The sequence below is a fragment of the Leptidea sinapis genome, chromosome 1 (assembly GCF_905404315.1).
Source record: "Leptidea sinapis chromosome 1, ilLepSina1.1, whole genome shotgun sequence".
In the NCBI taxonomy this organism is placed as follows: Eukaryota; Metazoa; Arthropoda; class Insecta; order Lepidoptera; family Pieridae; genus Leptidea; species Leptidea sinapis.
Window position 1 is genome coordinate 14,592,551 of NC_066265.1, and position 27,059 is coordinate 14,619,609.

The 27,059-nt window shown below is 40.3% G+C and overlaps 1 protein-coding gene across 1 annotated transcript; it reads right to left on the reverse strand.

The window, feature by feature from the left end:
• Positions 1-15: 15 nt before the first annotated feature.
• Positions 16-25,339, reverse strand: LOC126979609 (mannosyl-oligosaccharide glucosidase; the record flags this gene model as incomplete). Its single annotated transcript, XM_050829034.1, has 12 exons — positions 25,102-25,339; positions 24,683-24,714; positions 23,896-24,086; positions 18,866-19,021; positions 18,254-18,402; positions 17,117-17,283; positions 14,478-14,608; positions 13,196-13,306; positions 11,284-11,372; positions 9,694-9,792; positions 7,784-7,901; positions 16-202 (listed from the first exon to the last, which is right to left on the reverse strand). Coding segments are annotated over exons 1-12 (1,668 nt in total), but the record flags the coding sequence as incomplete, so codon positions are not given.
• Positions 25,340-27,059: the final 1,720 nt, after the last annotated feature.

Below are 27,059 nucleotides of genomic sequence, written 5' to 3' on the forward strand. Positions count from 1 at the left end.
CCAGCACTCACCGGCTACGTTCTGCTTGAGCCGCTCCCACAGCGCGAGCGCCCGCGCGGCGTGTGGCCCGCCCGCGGTGCCGTAGTGGCGCAGGGCCGCGAGCGCCAGGTAGTTGACGTTGACCCACACCTGGCCGCGCCAGTACGGCGGGTCGTGCTCCGTGTTGCGCGCCATGTACAGTGGGGACGACTTCGACAGCGACCTGCACCAAAACATTTACTTTAAATTATAATCAAACTTCAACTTCCTACAGATGTTGCCGTGACTATTCCAACAACAACTTTTATAGTCAATTATTGACTTGGTTGTATAACTAATAAAAATTGAAAACAACATTTTATGAACGACGCGGGACTCGAATCCACGACCTCTGGCGTTCCGTGCCAGTGCCCTGCCAACTGAGCTAACCGTTCGAGTGATGTAGCGTCATAAAATCTTGTATGCTTTGTTCAACTCTCAGGTTGTGGCTTCATCTACAGGATTACACTTTACAGGTGATAACCTGCCCAACCTCAGTAGTTGCATATATTTTATTTTTATGGAATAGGAGGACAAACGAGCGTACGAGTCACCTGTTGTTAAGTGATTACCGCCGCCCACACTCTCTTGCAACACCAGAGCAATCACAGGAGCGTTACCGGCCTTTAAGGAAGGTGTACGCGCTTTTTTTGAAGGTACCCATGTCGTATCGTCCCAGAAACACCGCACAAGGAAGTTCATTCCACAGCTTTGTAGTACGTGGAAGAAAGCTCCTTGTAAACCGCACTGTGGAGGACCGCCACACATCCAGATGGTGAGGATGATATCCTAACTTGTGGCGTGTAGTGCGGAGGTGGAATTCGGCGGCAGGAATTAGGTAAAACAGCTCTTCGGAACACTCCCCGTGATAAATGCGGTAGAAGACACACAATGAAGCGACGTCTCTACGCAACGCCAGTGATCCAGCCGTTCACAGAGTACTGGGTCCTCGACAATTCGAGCTGCTCTGCGTTGCACGCGGTCAAATGGATCGAGCTGAAACTGGGGTGCGCCAGACCAGAGATGACAGCAATACTCCATGTGTGGCTGGACCTGCGCTTTGTACAGCGCTAGAGTGTGGGCCGGCTTGAAGTATTGCCGTGCTCTATTAATGACGCCCAGTTTCTTTGAAGCCAATTTGGCTTTGCCCTCCAGATGGCCACGGAATTGGCAATCGCTCGAGATTTCAAGACCCAGTATTCCGATACTAGGCGAGGCTATTAGGGAAGTGTTGTCGAAAAGCGGTGATGCGACAAATGGGTTTTTTTTTGTGGTAAACGCGCGAACTTGAGTCTTCTGGGGTTAAATTGGACAAGGTTCAATTTACCCCATTCCGCGACCTTCTCAAGAGAGGACTCGATAGAAGACACAAGTTTCTCCCGGCACTGGTCGACGATTTCCCGAGAGAGACGTGCATGGCCCGTGTATACGGCATCACCAGTGCTGTCATCTGCATAGCAATGAATGTTGGAGGTGTCCAACATATCATTGATATGCAGAAGAAACAGCGTAGAAGATAGCACACAGCCTTGGGGCACTCCAGCATTCACGGGCTTCGGGTTCGAGCAATGTCCGTCGACAACGACCTGTATGCTGCGCCCAGTGAGGAAGCTGGAGGTCCACTTGCACAAGCTCTCGGGAAGCCCAAATGATGGAAGTTTAGAGAGGAGCGCCTTGTGCCATACACGATCAAAGGCCTTCGCTATATCCAGGCTAACTGCCAGGCCTTCCCCCTTGCTTTCAATAGCCGCAGCCCATCTATGTGTAGGTATACCAGAAGATCACCTGCCGACCGACCATGGCGAAAGCCGTATTGTCGGTCGTTGATCAACTGGTGACCCTCTTGGTATACCAAGAGCTGACGGCTAATTATGCTCTCCATGATTTTGGAGAGCAGGGAGGTAATAGAAATAGGCCTGTAGGCCTGCCCGCTCGACTTCCTGACGTCCAAAAAAAACAGAGCTCGCCTAACAGTTTTCTGTCTGAACTGTACTTCAGGCATAGAGCTCTGACACCGCGGGATGGTCGGCGGTGTTTTTCCGTTGTCGTCAAGAGTCGAGTTGGAGGCGAAAAGAGCGCACAGGAGATCGGCTTTCTCTTTTGCCGTATGGGCCAGGGTGTCATTCCTCATGTGCAACGGCGGCATGGACGGCTGGCTGAAGTTACCAAGAGCAGCTTTCGACAACGACCAGAACTTGCGTGTTCCGGTCGGGTAACTGGAAAGCTGCTCGCCGATTTTGACGACGTGTTTTGACCTTGCACGGGCGATTTGCCGCTTAAAAAATCTGGAAGCACGGTTGTATTTCCTCTTAAGAACTATGCAGTTCGGATCCTTTGTGCCCAGCGCCGCAACCCAAAATCGATACGCCTGTTTTTTGCAGTCAGATGCTGCTTTAACTGACGCATCGAACCAGGGCTGTGATCTGCCACCGATCGGTACTACAGAGCTTGGTATAAAAATATCCATGCCCTGCAGTATCACATCGGCTACTGCAACGGCGCAAGCACTTGCATATTAGGAAATTGACTTGAGATGGCGTTCTTGTAAATCTAAACAAATTCCTATGATATTTTTTAAAGTGATAACTCTCACTTCTAGGAATAATACACAAACTGATTAATACATAAACACTGTATAAGTTACTTTTTTAAGTTTAAAAAATAAAGGAGTATTTACTTACTACGTATTAAAAACCACTATGTATCCAGAAAACTCAATTTATTCAAAAGACAGATGCAGGTCCTATAAACTGTTGCAAATAGTTTAATCGAGTATTTACTTACTACGTATTAAAAACCACTATGTATCCAGAAAACTCAATTTATTCAAAAGACAGATGCAGGTCCTATAAACTGCTGCAAATAGTTTAATCGAGTGCTTATTCTATGCTAGCACCACCTAGTTATAAAGCGTGTAAACTATCTCAAATCTTAACATTTCGCCCTACCAAAGTTCGTCAGAACCTTTTAACAAACAAACAAGTAAGTAAGAACAAAATACAGTTTATAAAACGTTATCTAACAACTATCTGCTGAATCATAATAAAACTAAGAAATTTAACAAATGGACTGTAAATCTTGTGCGACTAATTTATAGTATAATTATTAATAAACTTACAAACTAACATTCTCAGCTTTAATCCCCTGTGGGTAACAAACACAATTTATGGATGGGTCTTTTCAATACTGAGTTCTTACATTTTAGGCTGACTTTTTTGCGGTTGTTACATTTCTGTGAGTAGGTGGATTATTGTCTTTGCCCTTAACTGCTTCTCATGTTCTAAAGCGTAATTCCACAAAATCTGATAAATCTTTCCATGTTGGTAGTCTATTCAATAATTCTATACGTTGTTCAAATAAACGATGCGACTCCGTATCTAGTTTCTGTATAGCTATGAAGACTATTATATCATCCCATTTATCAGTGGGAATATCTATAGATTTCAATGTCGTTAAGCATTCAGATGTAACGTCTAAAATTTCTCTAATAGCCTTAGGTGTTTCATTAATGACCTTTCTTTGGTTCATCAATCTGCCAATATATGAATTAACTATATGTCTACGATTATTGTATCTTCGCGTGAGCGTTTCCCACATAATATCATAATTATTGGCTTCAGTGACGGGAATCTGTTTAACTAAATGTTCAGCTTCACCTTGTAAGCTAGATTTGAGGTAGTAACATTTGTTAACTTTGCTTAATGTATCGTTGTCATTGATGAGAGATTTGAACAAATCATGAAAAGAAATCCATTCTTTATAATCTCCTGAGAATTTAGGAATTTCGATTGGAGGTAATTTGACATTACAAGTTGGACTTTGTGGTTATCTGTTGGTACTGCTTTAAGAGCTGAATTCGCTGTATCTTCTAGAGCATTTATTTTTTCTTTAATTCTAGTTTTTAAATCTAAATAGAAGTCAAAACAGTCATCACTAATATTTTGTTCAAAGTAGCTCAATTGTGCTCTTTTGTCTGCAGAAATTGATGCCAAAGCGTCATGTTTGGTTTGGAATTTTTGCCAATAAGATTCCAGCATTTCCAATCTTGCTTCTAAATGTCATACGTTCTTTTGGACATTTTTTAACGTTCTCCATCAATCTTTTAATAAGATTATAGGTTTCTACCTTATTATTCGTATTTTTAAATGCGAATTATTCTAAGTCCTTAAATTGTTGAAATTTTTCTGTCTTTTTTTTTTATTTAAATATGTCTACGTTCTTGAGTTGTTGAAATTCTTCTAAGTCTTTTATCCTTTAAAATTTTCTAAGTCGTTTTTTAATGCAAAATATTCTAAGTTCTTAAATTGTTGAAATTTTACTAAGTCGTTTTATTAATTTAAATTTACTAAGTTTAGTTATGTATGAAAAAGTTAATTTTACTACACACACTCACGATACCAGTACAACACCTTTAATCCGTAATCCAGGCACTTCACTAATTTCACTCACTAAGTCACTAACACTGAACGCACTATTCGCTATCACTATATCCGGTTCGACGATCCAATACTTACCTACTACGTATTAAAAACCACTATGTGTCCAGAAAACTCAATTGTTGCAAATAGTTTAATCGAGTGCTTATTCTATGCTAGCGCCACCTAGTTATAAAGCGCGTAAACTATCTCGAATCTTAACAAGAAGTGACAAACTTTATCCATTGCTATGCGGTAGACTATCCAACTATACCTTACAAAACATAAAATCTTTCTGATAATATTGAAACTGCTTAAAAAATAATAAAATAGGATATAACATGGACGAACCTTCTTTTTTTTTATGGAATAGGAGGACAAACGAGCGTACGGGTCATCTGGTGTTAAGTGATCACCGCCGCCCACATTCTCGTGCAACACCAGAGGAATCACAAGAGCGTTGCCGGCCTTTAAGGAAAGTGTACGCGCTTTTTTTGAAGGTACCCATGTCGCATTGTCCCGGAAACACCGCACAAGGAAGCTCATTCCATAGCTTTGTAGTACGAGGGACTAAAGCTCCTTGAAAACCGCACTGTGGAGGACCGCCACACATCCAGATGGTGGGGATGAAATCCTAGCTTGTGCCGTGTCGTGCGAAGGTGGAATTCGGCGGCAGGAATCAGGTTAAACAGCTCTTCGGAACACTCCCCGTGATAAATGCGGTAGAAGACACACAATGATGCGACGTCTCTACGCAACGCCAAGAGATCCAGCCGTTCACAGAGCACTGAGTCCCCGACAATTCGAGCTGCTTTACGTTGCACGCGGTCAAATGGATCGAACAGATACTGGGGTGCGCCAGACCAGAGATGACAGCAATACTCCATGTGTGGCCGGACCTGCGCTTTGTAGAGCGCTAGAATGTGGGCCGGCTTGAAGTATTGCCGTGCTCTATTGATGACGCCCAGCTTCTTCGAAGCCAATTTGGCTTTGCCCTCCAGATGGCCACGGAATTGGCAATCGCTCGAGATTTCGAGACCCAGTATTCCGATACTAGGCGCGGCTTTAAGAGAAGTGTTCTCGAAGAGCGGTGATACGACAAATGGGGTTTTTTTAGTGGTAAACGCGCAAACTTGTGTCTTCTGGGGGTTAAATTGGACAAGGTTCAATTTACCCCATTCCGCGACCTTCTCGAGAGAGGACTCGATAGAAGACACAGGTTTCTCCCGGCACTGGTCGACGATTTCCCGAGAGAGACCTGCATGGCCCGTGTATACGGCATCACCAGTGCTGTCGTCCGCATAGCACTGTATGTTGGAGGTGTCCAACATATCATTGATATGATATGATATGCAGAAGAAACAGCGTAGGAGATAGCACACAGCCTTGGGGCAATCCAGCATTCACGGGCTTCGGGTTCGAGCAATATGCGTCGACAACGACCTGTATGCTACGCCCAGTGAGGAAGCTGGAGGTCCACTTGCACAAGCTCTCGGGAAGCCCAAATGATGGAAGTTTTGAGAGGAGCGCCTTGTGCCATACACGATCAAAGGCCTTCGCTATATCCAGGCTAACTGCCAGGCCTTCCCCCATGCTTTCAATAGCCGCCGCCCATCTATGTGTTAGGTATACCAGAAGATCACCTGCCGACCGTCCATGTTGAAAGCCGTACTGTCGGTCGTTGATCAACTGGTGACCCTCTAGGTATACTAAAAGCTGGCGGCTAATTATGCTATCCATGATTTTAGAGAGCAGGGAGTCTCCTTTTTTTTGGATCGGATGGACAAGGGCTGACTTCCATGAGTCAGGGACTACACCTTTGGAATAAGAGTGCCGGAATAAACGCGTTAGCACCGGCGTCAACTCAGGGGCACACGTTCTAAAAACGATTGGTGAAATGCTATCCGGCCCGCTCGACTTCCTGACATCCAACGAAAACAGAGCTCGCCTAAAAGTTTTCTGTCTGAACTGTACTTCAGGCATAGAGCTCTGACACCGCGGGATGGTCGGCGGTGTTTTTCCGTTGTCGTCAAGTGTCGAGTTGGAGGCGAAAAGAGCGCACAGGAGATCGGCTTTCTCTTTTGCCGTATGGGCCAGGGTGTCATTCCTCATGTGCAACGGCGGCATGGACGGCTGGTTGGTGTTACCAAGAGCAGCTTTCGACAACGACCAGAACTTGCGTGTTCCGGTCGGGTAACTGGAAAGCTGCTCGGCGATTTTGGCGACGTGCTTAGACTTCGCACGGGCGATTTGCCGCTTAAAAAATCTGGAGGCACGGTTATATTTCCTCTTAAGAACTTTGCAGTTCGGATCCTTTGGGCCCAGCGCCGCAACCCAAGTTCGATGGTTCATCAACCAAGGACGAATCTTCTAGTGATTGAAGGTAAAAAGGTCTAGATAAAATAGTAAAAGTCCTCTTTTTCTTGCATTATACAAACCTCCATCTATACATTGCAACAAAAGTTTATCCGAAAGATACCTACGTACCACTAATATGGAAAATCGCGAGCATTGCCATAATTTCACTAAGATTCCTTCGTATTTTCACTATCTTTTTAGTACTGTTTGTTTACTGTAAATAAATAAAATTGTTTAAATAAATACATTTAAAGGATAAAAGCGCGTGTAATTGTAACTGTGTTTTACATTCGATGTTTGGGTAAAAGTTACATTTTTTATTATTATTTTAGTTGGCCCGACGTTTGACCTTTCCAGATCTCATTTTCAGGCGGACTGCAGATGAAACGCGTTTAATCTTTTAAAATTGTTTTATTTAAATTTTTCATTGAGCTCGTTGACAAAGTTTTCCAAAAATACGCTGAAGCTTATCAACATAGACTTCATCATCGCGTGAATGTCGAGGAAATCCAGCTGGTATCAGTACTGCGGCCTATGTCAGTGCTGTTAGCACTGATATAGTTAGAACACTTAAAGGAACAAAACCTTTTGAGTTAGTGTAGTGATAGTGAATTAGTTTAATACAATATAAAATAGTGACATTATAAAAGACACATGAACAAAGTGACTTCCCCTTAATAGAGACATTAAGAAATGTGTTAATGGACACATTCTTAGTTTTATATATCTAGCAGTTAAAGTAGAATTACTAATTAGTCTCAGTTAAGGCTATATTGTAATGCAAGTCGGGCAACATTATAATAACTATATTATTATGTTCCCTAAAGAAAAGAAAAAACACTGTAATACTCTCATTAATCAAAGAAAATACTAAGTTGAATAGTTTTGTGTAATGGTTTAAGAGTTTGTGTTGAGTAAATTATGAAATGCAAGTAGAAAGAGTTATGTATTTGAAAAACGCTGAAATGCTCGCATTGTCTCGTAAGTATCACCTGAGTCCGTAGGGAGACCACAACTTGTCGGGGTCGTCCAGAACCTCCAGGATTTTGCCCAGCTTGTCGCTGCCGGGCGACAACACCTTCAGCAGCATCGGGAACAGAGACACGTACCCTGCGATATGAAATGTCTGATGAAACAATAATGTCAGGTCGCAACGTTACACGATCCTGAATATTTTATATTTCACCGTCAATATCAACATTCGTACCCACTATTTATCTTTTCTTTATGTTGACGATGCTCTTGATTTTGGAGAATGACAATATTTACACAGTTATATTTTGTACTCCACAGTCTATGTCCATAAAGCTTAAAAAAGGATTTTCAATAATAACTGTTCGAATCAACCGGTGACAGCTTCATACAATGACGGCAAATTAGTAAGTGATAATATTGTAACAATACTAGCGGACCCGACACACGTTGTCCTGTACACACTTGTTACATTTGAACAATAGACCCAGACTTTAGGAGATCACTAACATACGTAGGAGAATTATTATATGTCGACTGTATTGAGAATCTAAACCAATCTCAAATTCACTGGAACACAATAAAAAAATCATCAAAATTGGTCCAACCATTTAGGAGGTAGTCCAATTGTGAATCTAAATCATCCTCAAATCCACTTGAACACTCACAGAAAATTTCATTCAAATTGGTCCAGCCGTTTGGGAGGAGTTCACTGTCAACACATGTACAGCAGAATTACTAGTTTCCAACTCACATTTGGTGGGATCTTATTCAGTATCACAGCACACAAAAAAACGGTTTAACAAAATTCAAAAGCTGACAATATAAACAGGTGCAAGTACAGCTAGCAATCATTGTAGTTTTTTATGGAAAAAGGAGGACAAACGAGAACGAGCCACTTGGTGTTAAGTGATCACCGCCGCCCACATTCTCCTGCAACACCAGAGGAATCACGGGAGCCTTGCCGGCATTTAAGGAAGGTATACTTTTTTTTTTAAATACCCATGTCGTATCCTCCCGGAAACACCGCACAAGGAAGCTCATTCCACAGCTTAGTAGAACGTGGAAGAAAGTTTCTTGAAAACCAAATCAAAGCAAAAATATTTTATTTGGAAGGTGCATTGCATTACACTCGAAATATGTTATTTTTTTCATATAGTTCGTTCGGCAGGCAGATTCATTAGAGAAGGATGAGCAAGAAACTCTTAGGTTGCTCTTTTCAAAACATAATGCTACTACAGGTTCTTATTTGCAATTAAATTAGAAATCATTGCAATTACAATATATGCAAAACGATGCAACAAAATACACAAAAGTCAATTACTAAATGCCTGACACGAGTAAGTCAAAAAAATGTAGATTAATAAGTAAAAACATAGTTATAATTTTTGTGAACATACTTAAAGTACAATAGAGTAGATGCATCAATCCACACATACCGTAAATTAAATATGTATACGCATTAAGCGAGTATTTTATTAGCTCTTATATTAAACATATAATGATTTTAATAAAAAAAAAATAAGAAATTAAAAAAAAAAACAAATCAGATTTCCTAGTGAGAGGATCATCCAGCCACCAGACAGCTCACACTTTTGTTTTGTATTAATTAACATGTACTTTTTTGACTTACTCGTGTAAGTCATTGACGTTTGAGTATGTTTGTTGAATCACTTTACTTATTATATTGTAATTGAAGTGATTTGTAAAACAATGAAAATGTGAATCTTGATTTAAAAGAGTGGCAATGAGTTTCTTGCTACTTCTTCACATTAGCCCGTCAACCCTTTACGAAGTAGCAATATATTTTATTGACATTCATAAGTGTCATTTCCGTGACCTACATGAATAAAGTGATTTTAAATTTGACCACACCGCACTGTGGAGGATCGCCACACATCCAGGTGGTGGGGATGTGTCTGTGACTCACCGAAGTGCGCGTCGACGAGCTGGTACTCGGGCGGCGACGTGACGGCTCGCACCACTCCGTCCTCGGCGCGCACCAGAGACACGCCCTGCGTGTGGAGACCTGGCCGCACACAGCGGTCTGTTAATATACTGCGCTTACGACTCAGATAGAAGAGTAGTTTACATAACATTATACCTTTAACGACCAATTCTTGTATATATATATAATATGAATCTCGGAAACGGCTCCAACGATTTTCAAAAAAATTTGTATACAGGGGATTTGGGACAAATCGATCTAGCTAAAATTAGCTTAAATCTAGCTTAAATTGAAATTTAAAAATGTAGTTTTATCCGTGTTTTAATGAGAAACAGCTAAAATAACATTAGAATACAAATTTCACCACTATATACAAACAAGACTATAATAGCTCAGATGCGACATTGTGTGATCCGGAAAACAGAAGACCCCGGTTCAAATACAGATGCCCTATTAGTTTTTTTTTGTTCATGTTTTGTCATTCTTAAAAATAAGGCTCGGTCTTCCGGATATAATATTAACAATAGCCGAAAAAAATATCTTTGTAATTAATAACATTTCAACATTAGCTATTAATTGACCTCAATTTACACAATTTAGGCATGTATATATATACTTGTTATTTTCTTTTGTGACTTAGTTAAATAGCATTTTCGCCTGTAATTGAGGCATCGTTACATAAATATTATTGTTGTTGTATTATACTGTGTTTGTATTAGTGTACTTACATTGTTGGCGGAATCTTTTAAATAAATTAGAGTTTTTTATATCGTTCCACTACTTAAGTAATAGTTATTCGTGTAGCCATTTGAAACCCTATGGTAAGTCATCACCACACAACCTCAAAACAAATTGAAGTCGTCTCCACATGACCATTTACCAGTGGGAGGCTCCTTTGCACAGGATGCCGGCTAAATTATGGATACCACAACGGCGCTATTTTTACCGTGAAGCAGTAATGTGTAAACATTACCATGTTTCGGTCTGAAGGGCGCTGTAGCTAATGCAATTACTGGGCAAATGAGACTTGACATCTTATGTTTCAAGGTAACGAGCGCAGTTGCAGTGACGCTCAGAATTCTTGGGTTTTTCAATAATCTTGAGCGGCACTGCATTGTAATGGGCAGGGCGCACCAATTACCATCAGCTAATGGACTTGCTCTTCTCATCCTTAATAAAAAAAAAATACCAATGACACACACACAGAAACTGACGGAGATTCTCATATAGTATATGAGAATCTCACTGGAAGCTAACATTCTTAATCCCTTGAATACATGAACCACTCTGCTAGTGTAACAAAGTGAGCACAATGAGTCATGACACATTATTATATTGAATTTGGTATTTTACTGTATGGGATGGTAGCTTACTGGTCTAAGTAATAAATTTAATTACATAAAAATATTACATCGTGGCTCGCCTCATTTGCATTCACTAAAGAAATATATATATGTGTCCAGTCTGAATGTCTGTTAGATTGTTAGTGTTAGTTAATTAATAATGTTGTTCTATATTCGCGTATCCTATTAGTAACTGTGAGAAGGAGGCAGTAGAGTGAGTGTGAGTCACCGTAGTCCGCGTAGGAGTTGGTGCGCGAGGACCAGTGCAGCCTGTTGAGGGTCTCCTCGTCCGCGAGCTGGTCGCGCACCGCCGTGAACCTGCGACACATCACCAAGTCACTGCATACATAAACACCACACACACACACACACATAACACAGACGGTGAAACAATCTTATTTAAAGTGATTATTATTTTAATGAATTTACCATTCATGATAGCTACCTATTTATTTCCTATACTAAGTTGGTTTGACTATGTCGTGGCCTTCCAACACAAACATCACTATTTGAAACTAATGTAGGTTTGACAACGAAAGAATATTGATTTCAAATTATTGTTACCCATTTATATCATAGAAAAACAGCTATTTTTAAAAGATTACCTTATACTTGGTAGGTACCGTTTTAGGTAAAGAAGTCAACCCTAATGTCGTCAGAAGAGGAAAGAGCACTGACTTCTACTATTTACCACTGGACTGGCGGCTGTCAAACTGCTTTTGTGCCTGTTTCATATTTGCCATTTTAGCGCTGTTGGCCATAGCGAGAGTCTGTGGTACTAAAACCAGTATTGACAATCTCAGCTAAACAAACATCGATAGAAAAACATTTTACAAAAAAATTGTGAACTTTATTACGTTACGACCGAAAAACGACCGAAATTAATTCAAAATGCCAAAATACTTCATAGTGTTGTACGCTTTTCTCGCAGCCATTTGTATTATACATCAAAACAAGTTCTCTGAACGCTCGCGAGTGGCGCTTGAAATAGGCACAAAAAAATCCTTTCAAATGGAACAGCCTGTCCAGTGGTATTTAAACAGGTCAGTGGGTAAGAGTCACGCGTCAAAAAGAGAGGCAACTTTAAGGTGAATAAAAATGTAGGTTTTAGGCTAGGCTGTGCGATCTGAATTACACCTTAAAAGGCACAAAAGGCATTCATTTTCTCAAAATCGATTCCTTTAGAATTCTTTTTAATGTCATATCTAATACTAGATACTACTGCTACCGCTTCGGAAACAAATGGCGCCCTGAGAGAGAAGAAGCTACGCAAGAAACCCTCCCAGCATTCTTTTTTTGCACTCGTTTTAATAAAAATATACAAAATTGTACTATCTGTACGAGTGGAACATCGCACATCACGTTGCGCCCTGTCAGCGGTTGCGCTGGCGCGTGCCGGGTTTCCACATTTTCCCCAGTTCACGTTCGAGCATCAATCGGTTCGCGTGTGCTCAAAACTATTTACCATTTCAACCATTTAGACTAAGTTCAATAAATTAATTGTTCTAAGTCTAGTTTAATTTATGAACCAAACATAAATTAATCTGTACGGCAACCAGAATACTGTACACTATCATTGCTTTTGCTATTAAATAATAATAATCTAGTCGCAGGCTGTCTGATCACTTAGATATTCAGCTGTGGAGTAATATGATTTACGACAGAGCCATTTTTTAATAAAACATTATGCCTGAACAGTGGCTCGGACTTTATTATAAAAGTGTATACATTTAACCTTAAAGCTATTATGTATCTTATGAAGACAACTAGAATTAGTTACAAGCAATCCCTTATGTGTAGTGTATTTCCCTTATTTATAATGAAAATCAGTGATTTTAATTATTATTAAAATAATAGTGATAGTGTAGTTAATGGTGATTGAGAGCAAATATGTGACGATTTTTGTCAACGTATATTAAATTTTCATAAATGTACTGTCAGTCAACAGTCATAATATTTATTTGTTTAAACTTTTCTGAGAGACTGTCTATAACCAAGCTGATATATAGCACGAACAGCTCTCTTGTGCAGAGCAAACACTATATCAATGTCAGGTTGTTAAGTTCCTATTTGTTTAATATATTGAGTGAGTACTTGTGCTATGACACATGTTTGGTGGGGCAGGCGGGCGCAGTAGTCACCTGGCGGGGTCGCGGCGCAGCGCGGCGGCCAGGTCGGCGAGGGCGGCGGCGGCGGCCTGGAGCCAGCAGCGCAGGTCCACGTGTCGCTCGCGGTCGCTGGGGTGCGACGCGCTAACAAACGTTCAAACTACGATTAACAACATTTATTGAATTGAGGCGGTATTTTTTTTATGGAAAAAGGACAAATTTGCGTGCGAGTCACCTGGTATTAAGTGATCACCGCCGCCCATTTTCTCTTGCAACACCAGAGGAATCACAGGAGCTCTGTCCTCCTTTAAGGTCTACCTTAAAGGAGGACAGATGTACGCGCTTTTTTTGTAGGCACCCGTGTAGTATCGTCCCGGAAACACCGCCCAAGGAAGCTCATTCCACAGCTTTGCAGCACGTGGAGGAAAACTCCTTGAAAAGCGCACTGTGAAGGACCGCCACACATTCAGATGGTGGGGATGATATCCTAATTTGTGACGTGTCGGGCGAAGGTGGAATTCGGCAGGAATCAGATGAAACAGCTCTTCGGAACACTCCCCGTGATAATTGCGCAATATATATTTGTGGAAATCCATAACTAACCAAATGTTTGCGACTTGTCTTAGTGTTAATTCCGCTAAGATTTGTCTTTAAACAACACGTGTTTCGGCTCTACATGAGGCATCCTCGGGAGATGTTGGCTCGCCTAACTGTGGGACGAGAGAATTCTCTCGTTCGAATATGTTAACGACCAATCATGGCGGAATTATCACTGAAGACAACCCATTATCATTTGGATATGTAACATTAGTGAACATCTCGCTCTTCTCGCCGCTCCTTCTTATAAGGAAAGTGGACGAAACAAGAAACTCATTGCCCCTCTGAAATCAATATTTACAGCTTTATCATTTTACAACCAGTTCTCATCCCACCGATGAAAAATTGATGCAATAAAAATACTAAAAAGTTTCTAACTTTGGTAAGTGAAAAAATTTTTTTTTATAATAATGAGTTGATCATAAAAAGAACTTCAGGAGTTATTCGGTACGATGCCTGCATCTATTGCAATAGTTTTCAGAATTTAGATCTAATCAATAACCAGCTGCACTTTTCCTGAACCAATACGATTTAGAGAATGCTCCCAACGTAAAGGCCGGCAACGCTGCTCTTAACTCCTGATGCTCTAGATGTCTGTGGGCTTATTATGTCCAATGTGAGTACGATATAGGTGAGGCAACCAATGAAGAGACAGTTGTGGGGCGTTTGGCTGTGAGCCGGCCGTGAAGTATAGGCAGCCACCCAGTAATTGACTTACCGAGGATAGTCGTCCAGGCCGGAAGTCAAGGTCTTGGGGTTGAGCTGACGGCCGTCGTCGACGCGGCCGCGCCATCGGAACGAGGAGGGCTCGGAGCCGCGCTGGCTCGCCAGGAACCAGTTGTACCACAGCTGCAGCAAACACTTCAACTCACTTCTGCCTCAACAACAGCAGCAGCAAGTGTCAATTACAGATTTACACTAACGCTGATTCATTACAGAGTCACAAGAAATATATCAACCGACCCTTTATAAAAGTACTAGCTTACTTTTATAAGTAATAAAATATTGCCTATATTATAGCCTGTACATCATTTTGTTCTATTGTCAATAGTTTTTGCAGCGTACGCAAAAATAGGTTTTCGATTTTACACCTTGTGTTACAAAATAGCAATTTTATTACGGATCCCTAATTTTGAAAAAAAACATAGCCTATAGCCTTCCTCGATAAATGGACTACCCAACACTGAAAGAATCATTCAAATCGGACCAGTAGTACCAGAGATTAGCGCGTTCAAACAAACAAACAAACGAACACGATAGATTATAGATTTAATCTACACCCATGCTTTAAATCCTCTATTAAAGATTCTAAAACAGTTAGCTTATTGGCAACATTAACACACCCAATGTCCTAATAACCATTAGATCACCCATACGAGTGTTGTAATGTTGTACTGAATTTCATAACAACACTCCTTTGTTTTTTTTTTCGATTCCTTTATGCGCAAAGAGTTTCAACAGACAGCCACATTCTTATTACTCGATGCGGGGTAACTGTATGAATTCCAAAAAAAGGAACATTGTCGTTTACGCGAGTTTCAAACTAACAGATCGTGGCGCGCCGAAAAAAAAGTAGGTTGTTTGAATCCGCGCCATTTTTCTTCGATAATTTAATTGTTTTGTTTACAAAAATTAAGCGACTCAAGTTTTGACAGCACACCGCCAGATATTTTAAACGCTGGAAATTACTACTAAAATTTTTTTTTTTTTCATATTTAGTTTATTTGTATATAATCAGTAATGGATGATATTAGGTTACTACTAGGACTGGCTGTTTTAATGTCCGCAGTAAACGAACTGTTTCCGAATATTTTAAAGAGGCTTCATATTATGAGTGAAGGTAGTCTTGTATGCAACTGTTGATAATTAGGTATTAAAACACTCATGTGATACTATTAACCCCCCTATAAACTCACATTCGTGTTTTAATACCCCTTATTACATAACAGTTGCATAAATAACTATTACGAGCAAGTGTGTTGAAAATGACTAACCAACCAACGAATGAATAATAATAATAATAACTTTATTTCCCAAATATTACAATAATTAATAATAGTTAGTAGTTACAAATAATTATATTATTAATTATTTACATGCAAAAAAGTGAGCAAAGACAGCTAAACAAGTATGAACTGTGTTTCAGCTGTCATTGACTTCTCGGTACAAGAGATCATTATCTACATAGTCAATCAAATTATCAAAATCAGATAAAATAAAATAAAAAATACTGTCTCAATACAAAAGTGAGATTAAAGTAAAATAAAAGTATAACTTCTAAGAATGTGTGTGTATGTGTGTGTGTGGTGTGTGTGTGTGTTTAGATATGTTATTATGATTTGTTTATATTTATTAAGTTGTTTTATTGTGTAAAATTCGCGGTCTCATGGAATGTGCTTAATTAATATTGAATATGCTTCTTTAAGATAGTCATTTGCAGATAAAGTTGGCGGACCGTAAGTAAACCTGATTCTGAATAGACGCAATTAGTGCTATATCTGAGAAGTTTTCTAAGTAGGATTTTTAGAATTCCTCTGTTTCCGCGTTCTAGCTGCATTATTGTACTAATACCGACACCTCCCCATACTGTCACATAATATTTTAATAGGCATTGAGCTAGAGCATAGTAAACTGTAGTTAGTGTTTCAAGATCAGCTCCATTTCTAAGCCTACGAAAAATGGGAATTAGTTTCCTCATGCGTAGAGTAAGGTTTTGGATATGTTCTTTCCAATTGAGAAAACGATCTACAGTGAGCCCCAGGTATTTAATGCTCGTTACTGAATGTAGAGATTGGCAATTACAAATATTAGTACTATCAGTGCATGTATGCAATTTTATACTATAATTTTGTTTTGGTAGAGTGTTTTGACGATGACTAAACGTAATAAATTTTGTCTTTTCTACATTTAACGTGAGTTTACAATCATTTAATCAGCACATGACTTCTCTCAAAGCATTTTCAGAATGTGTACGGGTCCCATTCCAATTTTTTCCACGTTAAAGAAACACTGTGTCATCAGAATATGAAATGATATCACAAGAGGAAATTTTTTGACTGCACAATCCGTTTATATATATTAGGAAGAGTGTTGGCCCTTGTACACTCCCTTGCGGAACTCCATGGTAAATGTTTGTCTCTTGACATAATAAGTTACCAATCTTTACACATTGTGTACGTTCAGAAAGATAACTTCGAAACATCTCTAGCACTATTCCACGAACACCAACTCCTTCTTATCTTGATAATAGAATTGGAACAGAGACAGTATCAAAGGCTTTAGCAAGGTCTAAAAATATACCAAGCACTTTTTGCTTATTGTCAAGATGGATGAATACAATGTAAGTTCCGGCTTCACCTGCAGGCGAGGGAACATGCGGTCGAGCGCGGCGCGGTGGCGCGGAGCAGCCAGCAGGCCAGGCACTCGCAGCAGCTGGGCCAGTGTCAGCAGCAGCATCGGCGGGTTGGCGGCCGCGTTGTGCTGCACCACGAACTCATGCGGCACGCGGGCCAGCGCCTCCGCACCTGACACCCGCAAGCTGTTACCTCTGAGGGCCTACCATGAACTCTTATAGCGATTCATTTGACGACCTAAAATGAACTGCTTTGCTATATAGTACCACGACATCATTTAAGCGATCGAATTTAGGTTGACGTTAAATCAAGTAGGAAATTGAATCGCAAACTGATTTAGTTCGTTCATTCATTCGTACCATGAGGTAATATTTCAACCTAAACTGGATAGCTAATGTATAGTGTGAGCGATTGCGGTGCCACTACCTTAGCGGAAAGTGAATCGTGTTGTTAATAACTTATAAAAAATAGTGAAAACATACAGAAAAGGAAAATTTAATTGATGAAAGATGAGATCAGAATATTTTATTGGACTTTTTTTGTAAAACAAAATACATACAGACAATAAATACCGAAGATGAAAATACTAAAGACGAAGCAGTAAGGGCCCGAGCTATAGCCTGTCCGCAAGAACGAATTAAAAAAATGTACTCTGTGCTCTTGTCAAATCAAATCATCAATGGAGGTGCGTTCATAACTCGTTATTGTTTACGAAAACACCTAAGCAAACATTTAATTTGTAATTCAAAGAACTATATATATTTATAATACTATTATTTGATAAGTACTAAAAAGGGCTTAATGGTTTATAATTTGACGCTATAAAGCGCAATTTTAAAATATATATTTAGTAAATTCTACGCAAAAAAACCGCTAACATCATATCATGTTAGGTCGAGTAAGAGAGACAAACTTATGCAACGACTGTAGTGTACCCTTTTTCTCACATCGCGGATCACAGACACATTTATTTCGTTCATTCTTCATAAGCGATTCAAACGCCATTCAGTAAAAGGGACTTCATGGTACGAATTTTAACACCTAAACTGAACTGCATCGGAATTGAATCGCTAATTAAAAGTTGATGGTAGGCCCTCTGATCAGAGAAACATCCAGGTATTACGTGACAACGTTAACAAACCAAGGATCTGTTCGCGCGGGATCCAGCCCTCCACGTTGATGAGGTCGAGCCAATGGCCCGCGATGTCGAGCTGGATGTCGATGGACCAGCGGCCGATTAGAAGCCCGTGGAATCCCTCGTCCCACAGGAAGCCCCGGGGGAAGAACGACCTGCGTCACACAAACAGTCACTTGCATTCGAAGATTCATTTGTCCTGTTTCCTGAACATATAAAAACACTTTGTATCTGCGTAGCGTTCTTCCACTGTGAAGTTTTCAAAACATCTTTCTGCCACGTACAACCACAACTATGGCACATAATTACGTTGTGTTTCCAGTTTGATAAGACATTGGGAGAGTCCTTTGCCATGCCAGCTAGATTATGGGTACCACAACGGTGCCTATTGCTGCCGTGAAGCAGTAATGTGTAAGCATTGAAATGGGCAGGTCTTATCAATTACCAGCTGAACGTCCTGCTCGTCTTGTCCCTTATTTTCATTTAAAAAAACATCTTCACCTACAGTCACTTAAAAGGCCAATAACGCTCGTGTGGTATCGAAGTAAGATCAGTTCAGAGTTGGGATGTACGCGCAGTAGTCGCTAGTACTGCACACGCAGCCTGGTCTCTACTCACCGGCTGGGTACGGCGGTGTACAGCGGCGCCTTCCAGTAGGGCACGGGCTCCCGCGTGTACTCCGACTGTACGCGGCCCCCACCATAGAAGTAACCCAAGCCCCCCACCATGTTGGACAGAGCAGCGCGGGCTACCTGCACCTCCTGCGCGTTGTACCTGCAACCACATGTAGAAGGGGTTGCTAATTTGAACGCACTTAAAATTGAAATATCTGTAATTTACACTTTTCACTAATAACTATTACATCTTATATATAAAATTCTCGTGTCACAATGTTAGTTACCTTACTCCTTCGAAACGGCTTTACTGATTTTTACCAAATTTTATATGCGAATTCAGTAGGTCTGAGAATCGGCTACTATCTATTTTAATACCCCTAAGTGATAAGGGTTGTTCACCCTTAACATTTTTTTTTTAATTTTTGGACATTTTTTTTTATTTTTATTTTATTATGATTCAACATTAAAAATACATACAACTTCAAATTTTCACCGGTATACGATCAACACCTATTTTTGTATCGCGATTTTAATATTGTTCTCTTCCATCCACAGATACGCAATAGAGTTGCAAGATGGCAATCGAATATACTTAATGATTATTGTAGTACTATAAATTTTATTTACGATATATTTAGTAGGTCTAAGAATCTGTCGTCATCTGTTTTTTATATCCCAAAAGATTTTATTATTGATTCTTTTTAATTACTTTATATGGCAATACAACGTTTGCTGGGTCAGCTAGTATTTAATACAATTTGGGCAGTGTTACCCCTTATAATTCACAATGTGTAATGTGTCCTCGAAATGAGCGCTCTGGCTTATATACGGCCGTTCCCAATATACTATCTACAGATAGAGATAAATTACTACCTTCTACTATCAGTAATTAACTATCAGTAATTAGCTGTCAATAATCTGAAGCTGCCTCAATATAGCCGATAAGTCATGCGTATCGCCAGTTCACTGCTGCAATTTCCATACAAACTTCTATATCTGGTAAGTTATACGTTGTCCCATTGAAAGACAGCGTGTACGGATAAGATGGGTTACCGTCGATAAGTTTATTGGGACAGAAGAGACAACGATAGTTACGATTTTTTATTTCAAGTAGGCCACAACCGGAGATAGACTGAATATTGGGAATGACCGATAGGACACAACCGTCTACCGTAATGATGCTACCAACTGTTAGTTGGCTCTACTGTAGTGCCAACTAACTTACACGAATCAAATTAGCTAAAGATCTGAATACAATATGCTATTATAGTTATTTCTAATAATAGTGATAATAATTATATTAAATAGTATTTAAATATTAAGGACGCGTTTACGAATCCGACAAAAATAAGATATTTTTCGGTAGCGTTTGTGATGAAATGAAACTAAATCTAACAAAACTAAAAATTGCCACAAATAAATTACTTCTTTATCTCCAATTAGCGGGAAATATTTGCTTTGAAATTTTGATGTCGTAAAAACGATTATCCGTTACCTCTTCACACAAAATTGACGAAATGGGGCTTCATTCACGATCAGTTTTCTGCTACTACTTATAATATACTTTATATATTATTATATAAACTTATAATATAATTTTGTCTCTTAAAAATAAGAAAAATTTATTGAATTAGGCGTTACTTTGCGGAAATCCATAATTATACAAATTATTTAAGTTTTCTTTAGTGTTAATTCTGCCAATATTTGCTTTTAAAACAATTCGACATTGTTTCGCCTCTACACGAGGCATCCTCAGGACGTATTGTCTCGCCAAAATCTGGCACGAGACTGAATCAAATGAGCCGGAAGCCGCTCTTTTATACCCTCGTCCCATGAAATGACGCACTGTGATTGGTCGGCTGTTGTGACGTATTACCCCCGGAAAAGACACGTAACAAAGGTGATGGCGTTTATAAACTAAGTTGTGACACTTGTAACGGGGTATATATAGGTCAAACAGGTCGAAATTTCGAAATTAGATTAAAGGAACATATTGCCGCATTTACGAATAATCATCCCGAAAAATCACACTTCGCGAAACATTTCATTGATACAGGTCACTCACTCGGAAACAATAATAATTTTAATATTTTACATATATGTGAAAAAGGATTTCGCTAAAATGTGTTAGAGCAATTAGAAATAATAAAACACAAAAATAAAATGTTTACATTGTTGAATGAACAAACAAATTTGGTCCCATCACCTTTGTTACGTGTCTTTTCCGGGGGTAATACGTCACAACAGCCGACCAATCACAGTGCGTCATTTCATGGGACAAGGGTATAAAAGAGCGGCTTCCGGCTCATTTGATTCAGTCTCGTGCCAGATTTTGGCGTGACAACACGTCCTGAGGATGCCTCGTGTAGAGGCGAAACACGTGTCGAATTGTTTTAAAAGCAAATATTGGCGGAATTAACACTAAATAAAACTTAAATAATTTGTATTGTAAAAATAAATTAATGAATATGTTATAAATAATCTCAGAATAAAAAACAAAAATGAATCGTCTAAAATTCATATATTTTTCTGATAAGCATGAGCTTTAAAGTGTGGTGTCGACGCCAGATTTCCTATCGTCGACTGGATTCAATTAAATTTTATTATTATATCGAGTTATACACCTAAACCTTTCAAACGTCTACTCTAATATTACTCCATTTACCTACTCTGTCAATCATACTTCATCCTTCATTTATCTGTCAAATACAACATTCATTTATTCACTCTTCTACTTCGACTACTTGCACACGACACCTCAACTACACAAGAACTATTTATCTAATCCTGTTAAGACAGACGAAATATAAATCTTTGAGAAGATATCAATCTTTCTTTTGTTCATCGCGAACAAAAAGTGGCGACCGTGACAGGACCCTGCTACTAAAAGGGTTTTTTGCGAGCACGTGGGTCAACGGAGGAAGGACACTAGAAGGTCATATTTACAAAACACATTCCGTTACCAATCTAATTAAAAAATCTCAAAATTTGATTTTGAAAGACCTATGTAATGATACTCTACATGCAAAAAAAAATTCATCCTCTTTTTAACCACAAGAAGCTCTACCCTTCTTATCAATTATTACCACCATATTATGTCAAGAAGAGTTATTTCAATAGATATTGTAATCATAAGGTATAAGCTATTACATAAATGTAACGTATATCTTCCTTAATCCCGCATTATTTTCAAAAGACCAAAGGAAATGTCATGTATCAAATCTGAATCTAACTTTCAAACCATCCAACGATACCCCACAAGGTAAGTCTCCAGTATTTTTTTCAACTACACTTTTAGGTGAGGTGTTCTTAGGGGGAAAGCTACGTCCAAAGCACCAGAAAACACAAAAAATGGCGTGCGTACAAAGTACACATGTCAGAAGTGAAACTTATTTGTGAAAACCAAATTTTAAATCTCGTTTATATTAATAATTATCCTAATCTATTCTCTAAACCAATTGATTTATGTCAATATTAGAAATTATTAGATGTTTTACTAATCATTATCACTCATCAAACCTGCACGATACAAAGCTAGTAGGAAAGATGTTCTACTTACTCGCGGCCGCGCGCTAAACCTGCATGATACAACGCTAGTAGTGAAGTTGTTTTACATCATAGCGGTACCGTCTGCTTCATGCTACATTCGCATCTTCTCACTCTATCTCAATCCGACTCAATCTCGCTCCCCTCTTCTTGGATAAAAACGTCCTTTATATTCGTGACACTTTATTCCGTTATATCCGTAAAAATTTTACCCTCATGCGGGCAAAGAAGTTTCACTTCAAAAATGATCCCAAATTCTTTCTCTGCACCCTCGAGAACCTCGAATCTGATTTCCATATTGTTGAAATCATAATTTTGCGCGGCAGCCAATTTGGATTTACTAAATGATCCCAAATTCGTTCTCTGCACTCTCGAGAACCTTGGATACGATACCCATATTGTTGAAATCATAATTTTGCGCGGCGGCCATCTTGGGTTTCAAAAATGATCCCAAATCTTTCTCTACACCCTCGCTAACCTCGGATACGATACCCATATTTCTGAAATCATAATTTTGCGCGGCGACCATCTTGAATTTCAAAAATGATCCCAAAATCGTTCTCTGTACCCTCGATAACCTCGGATACGATACCCATATTGCTGAAATCATAATTATTCGCGGCGGCCATCTTAGATTAAAAAAAACTGCGTTTACTGCACACGACGTTATGCGACAGAATTACCATCTAAAGTTCTAATACTTAACTACTAAACGAATACATCAACCAATTATCAAAAGTACATAGGTATTAAAAAACAAAATTCAAACTTGCTAAAGTATCAAATTCATTTGATTCCTGCAAGTAACTTTAAATTACGTGTTTGTGTTTTAGCGGTGTCAGTGTAGTGGTGCGATTCGATACCTCTCTGTTTTGAGAATGCGTCCTTAACAGTAGTTAGATGAATGTTATTATTAATTGGGATATCTTATGACAGTTCATGACGTTGGTAGCGCTTGTAAACACATCAAGCTGACACATCACACTGTCTTGCTCACATACTTGCACGCATCATTTCAATATGAAACGTTACAATTTACATTATGACGCATGGCGAGCATCTCCGCGGCCACTCGCCTTTGAGACTTAACCTGGCAAACCAATATAGGACTAATAGATGGCATACAAATGGTTCACGAGAATTTTCACACCAATATTTAAAAAGCAATCCTGTGATCATCCAGGAAGACTCTATTCAGCCCACATAATTATATATTTTGCAGGAGTTCTCACAATGAAGCTTTTGCGGCAATATTACGAAGCGGGGACTTTGAGGAGTGAAGTGCGAGGTGTAATGTCGAACCAGAGCTCTAGGATGGCATCCTTCCTGGTGGTGTTGCCAACAGCCAGCAACAAACAACAAATTTTGAATGGCTTTTCAAATGTTCATTCAGTACCCAATTGCTTTAATAAAATTGCAAATGGCAAATATGTTTTGAAAGTTCTGAAAATTACAATGGGTGGAGGGAGAGCAAGCAGTGCTCACCCTTTCTCGGCGAGGCGGAACTTGTCCTCGAAGGCGGCGTCGAAGGAGGCGCCCAGGTCCCGCAGGCGCGCGGAGTATCGCTCGCCCTGGAGCGGCGCGGCCTCGCCCTCACCCTCGCCGCGGAACACCACGTCCACCACACACGGCGGCTCCACCACCAGCTGCACCGCCACGAAGTTCACCTGCTTCTCCTGCGGACACAAGTCGCCACCATTCACCTTCAGCAACTTGACGACTCACCCCAGTGTTTCGAAACCGCCCTAGAAGATTTTACGAGTTTGATATCATATGGTAACCGATATGCGTTAACAATAGATATTTTTTCTCCTTCTATACACGGGTGACACGGTACACCAACTAGCCAAGCTCTTCCAGGAAGTCAGGGTGACTTCCTGGGGTGACTTCTTGACACACAAATGTAAACCAGACGGTAGCTGTTTGCAGACTGATTTCAGTCAGATTCCCAACTCGTGAGGAGGAATGGTAAGAACTACACGATTTTGGATGTAGTAATGTTCGTGTGTGTTACCCCGTCCAGCGTCCTGTCGGGCGCCCCTCCGCCTGCAGCAGCGAGTACACCTTCTCCTTGAGCTGGTGCAGGCCGGGCGCGAGCATCGTCTATATTGGTGTTGGATGTAGTAATGTTCGTGTGTGTTACCCCGTCCAGCGTCCTGTCGGGCGCCCCTCCGCCTGCAGCAGCGAGTACACCTTCTCCTTGAGCTGGTGCAGGCCGGGCGCGAGCATCGTCTATATTGGTGTTGGATGTAGTAATGTTCGTGTGTGTTACCCCGTCCAGCGTCCTGTCGGGCGCCCCTCCGCCTGCAACAGCGAGTACACCTTCTCCTTGAGCTGGTGCAGGCCGGGCGCGAGCATCGTCTATATTGATGTTGGATGTAGTAATGTTCGTGTGTGTTACCCCGTCCAGCGTCCTGTTGGGCGCCCCTCCGCCTGCAGCAGCGAGTTCACCTTCTCCTTGAGCTGGTGCAGGCTGGGCGCGAGCATCGTCTATATTGATGTTGGATGTAGTAATGTTCGTGTGTGTTACCCCGTCCAGCGTCCTGTTGGGCGCCCCTCCACCTGCAGCAGCGAGTTCACCTTCTCCTTGAGCTGGTGCAGGCCGGGCGCGAGCATCGTCTATATTGATGTTGGATGTAGTAATGTTCGTGTGTGTTACCCCGTCCAGCGTCCTGTTGGGCGCCCCTCCACCTGCAGCAGCGAGTTCACCTTCTCCTTGAGCTGGTGCAGGCCGGGCGCGAGCATCGTCTATATTGATGTTGGATGTAGTAATGTTCGTGTGTGTTACCCCGTCCAGCGTCCTGTCGGGCGCCAGCACCGCCAGGCGCCCCTCGGCCTGCAGCAGCGAGTACACCTTCTCTTTGAGCTGGTGCAGGCCGGGCGCGTGCGCCTCCGACACTGACGTGTGGATCACCTTGCCTGCACACATCCTCGAACGTATGAGTATGGCAAACAAACGAGATTATGGTGAGTCATCACCACCGCCCACTCTCCTATAACTCCAAAGGAATCCCAGGAGAATTTAAGACCTTCTGATTACAGGAGATTTTTAAAATATATCTTTATCGTTTCACCCCGGTAACATTGCGAGAAGCTCATTTAATAGTTGTATTATACGTGGAAGAAAGTTGCTTGAAAGCAGCGCTGTGCAGGAACCTCTCACATGAGACGATGATAGAAAGAGGTGAAACTCTACGCCAGGAAACAGGAAAATCAAAAGCTCTTCGGAACACAATCCGCGTGACGAATGTGCATAAAGTCGAATACCACAGGCAATCAGCACGCAGCTCTATCCAGTGAGCTGCTAACAATAGAGCGATAGTAAATGTTTAATCTGTGTCAGAGAGCAGGAAATTGTACTGATTTTATATCTACGGCGTAACATCTAATTCAAAAAGTAATATATTCTCATATAGCTCCATATCTCGATCCTAATCAACACGGGTTTCGCCCTCGGAAATCCACTTCCTCGAACTTAGTTATAAGTCAGACATCTCAGAGGTTGTAGATGCTACTGGTGAGGTACATGCAATTACACTGATTTTCAAAAAGCTTTCGATATGGTGAACCATAATATTTTATTGTCAAAAATTGAGTTTTTGGGAATTCATGGCTCATTGTTGCGTTGGTGTGAATCTTACTTAAGAAATCGGTCACAACTAGTTGATGTTAATGGTTTCAAGTCCTATGAGATAAAAATATCATCGGGTGTACCTCAAGGATCACATTTAGGTCCCACATTCTTTTTAATTTTCATAAATGATTTGGCACTCAAGTTAAATTCTAAATTCAAATTGTTTGCAGACGATATGAAAATTTACAAAACTATTAACAGCCAAGCTGACGTGACAACACTACAAAATGATATTGATGCTGTTCACTCTTGGTGCACCACAAATAGAATGTCCTTAAATATTGAAAAATGTTTCCACATTAAATTTACCAGAAAGAAAAATCCGTTAGACTGCGTATATAAAATAAACAATGTTAGTCTTAAGGAAGTTTATAGTACCAGAGACCTTGGTGTTATAATAGACTCGGCTTTAAGTTTTCGCCCACACATAGAACAAATAACATCTAAAGCGTCAAAAATATCTGGGCTAGTCTATTGACAAATGAAAATATTTAAGGATCCCAGTTTATCAATACTCGTTTACAACAGTGTTGTCCGCAGTATCCTTGAATATTGCAGCACGGTATGGAGTCCAGGGTATCAAGTTCATTCCGATATATATATATCTTCTGTGACAATATACCCACAATAAAAAATAAATTAAGTACATAGATAAGTTAGCAAGTAAGTAATCTGTTAATCTTTTTTTTTATTGTCTGTTAGAATAAGTCCTGTTTTTATCATGCTTATTTGTTAAGCGTGTTTTGTTGCGCTGTAGTTATTGTTTCACTTAATCACGCATGTCACGTCCACATCCAGTAGACTCAATTGATAAATAGTATTTTTGTATATTTTACTACTTTGCAATCCATACAATTGTAGTCAGTTTAAAAAAAAATCCAATTGTGTCCAAAAAAAAAAGATCCATTACGGTAGACATGAGTAGATTCGCTCTACATGCTGAGGTCGTTGTTTGCTGGTCGTGTGATTCCGATTCTGGGAATTGGGAATAACATGCACGTGACATAGAGATGGT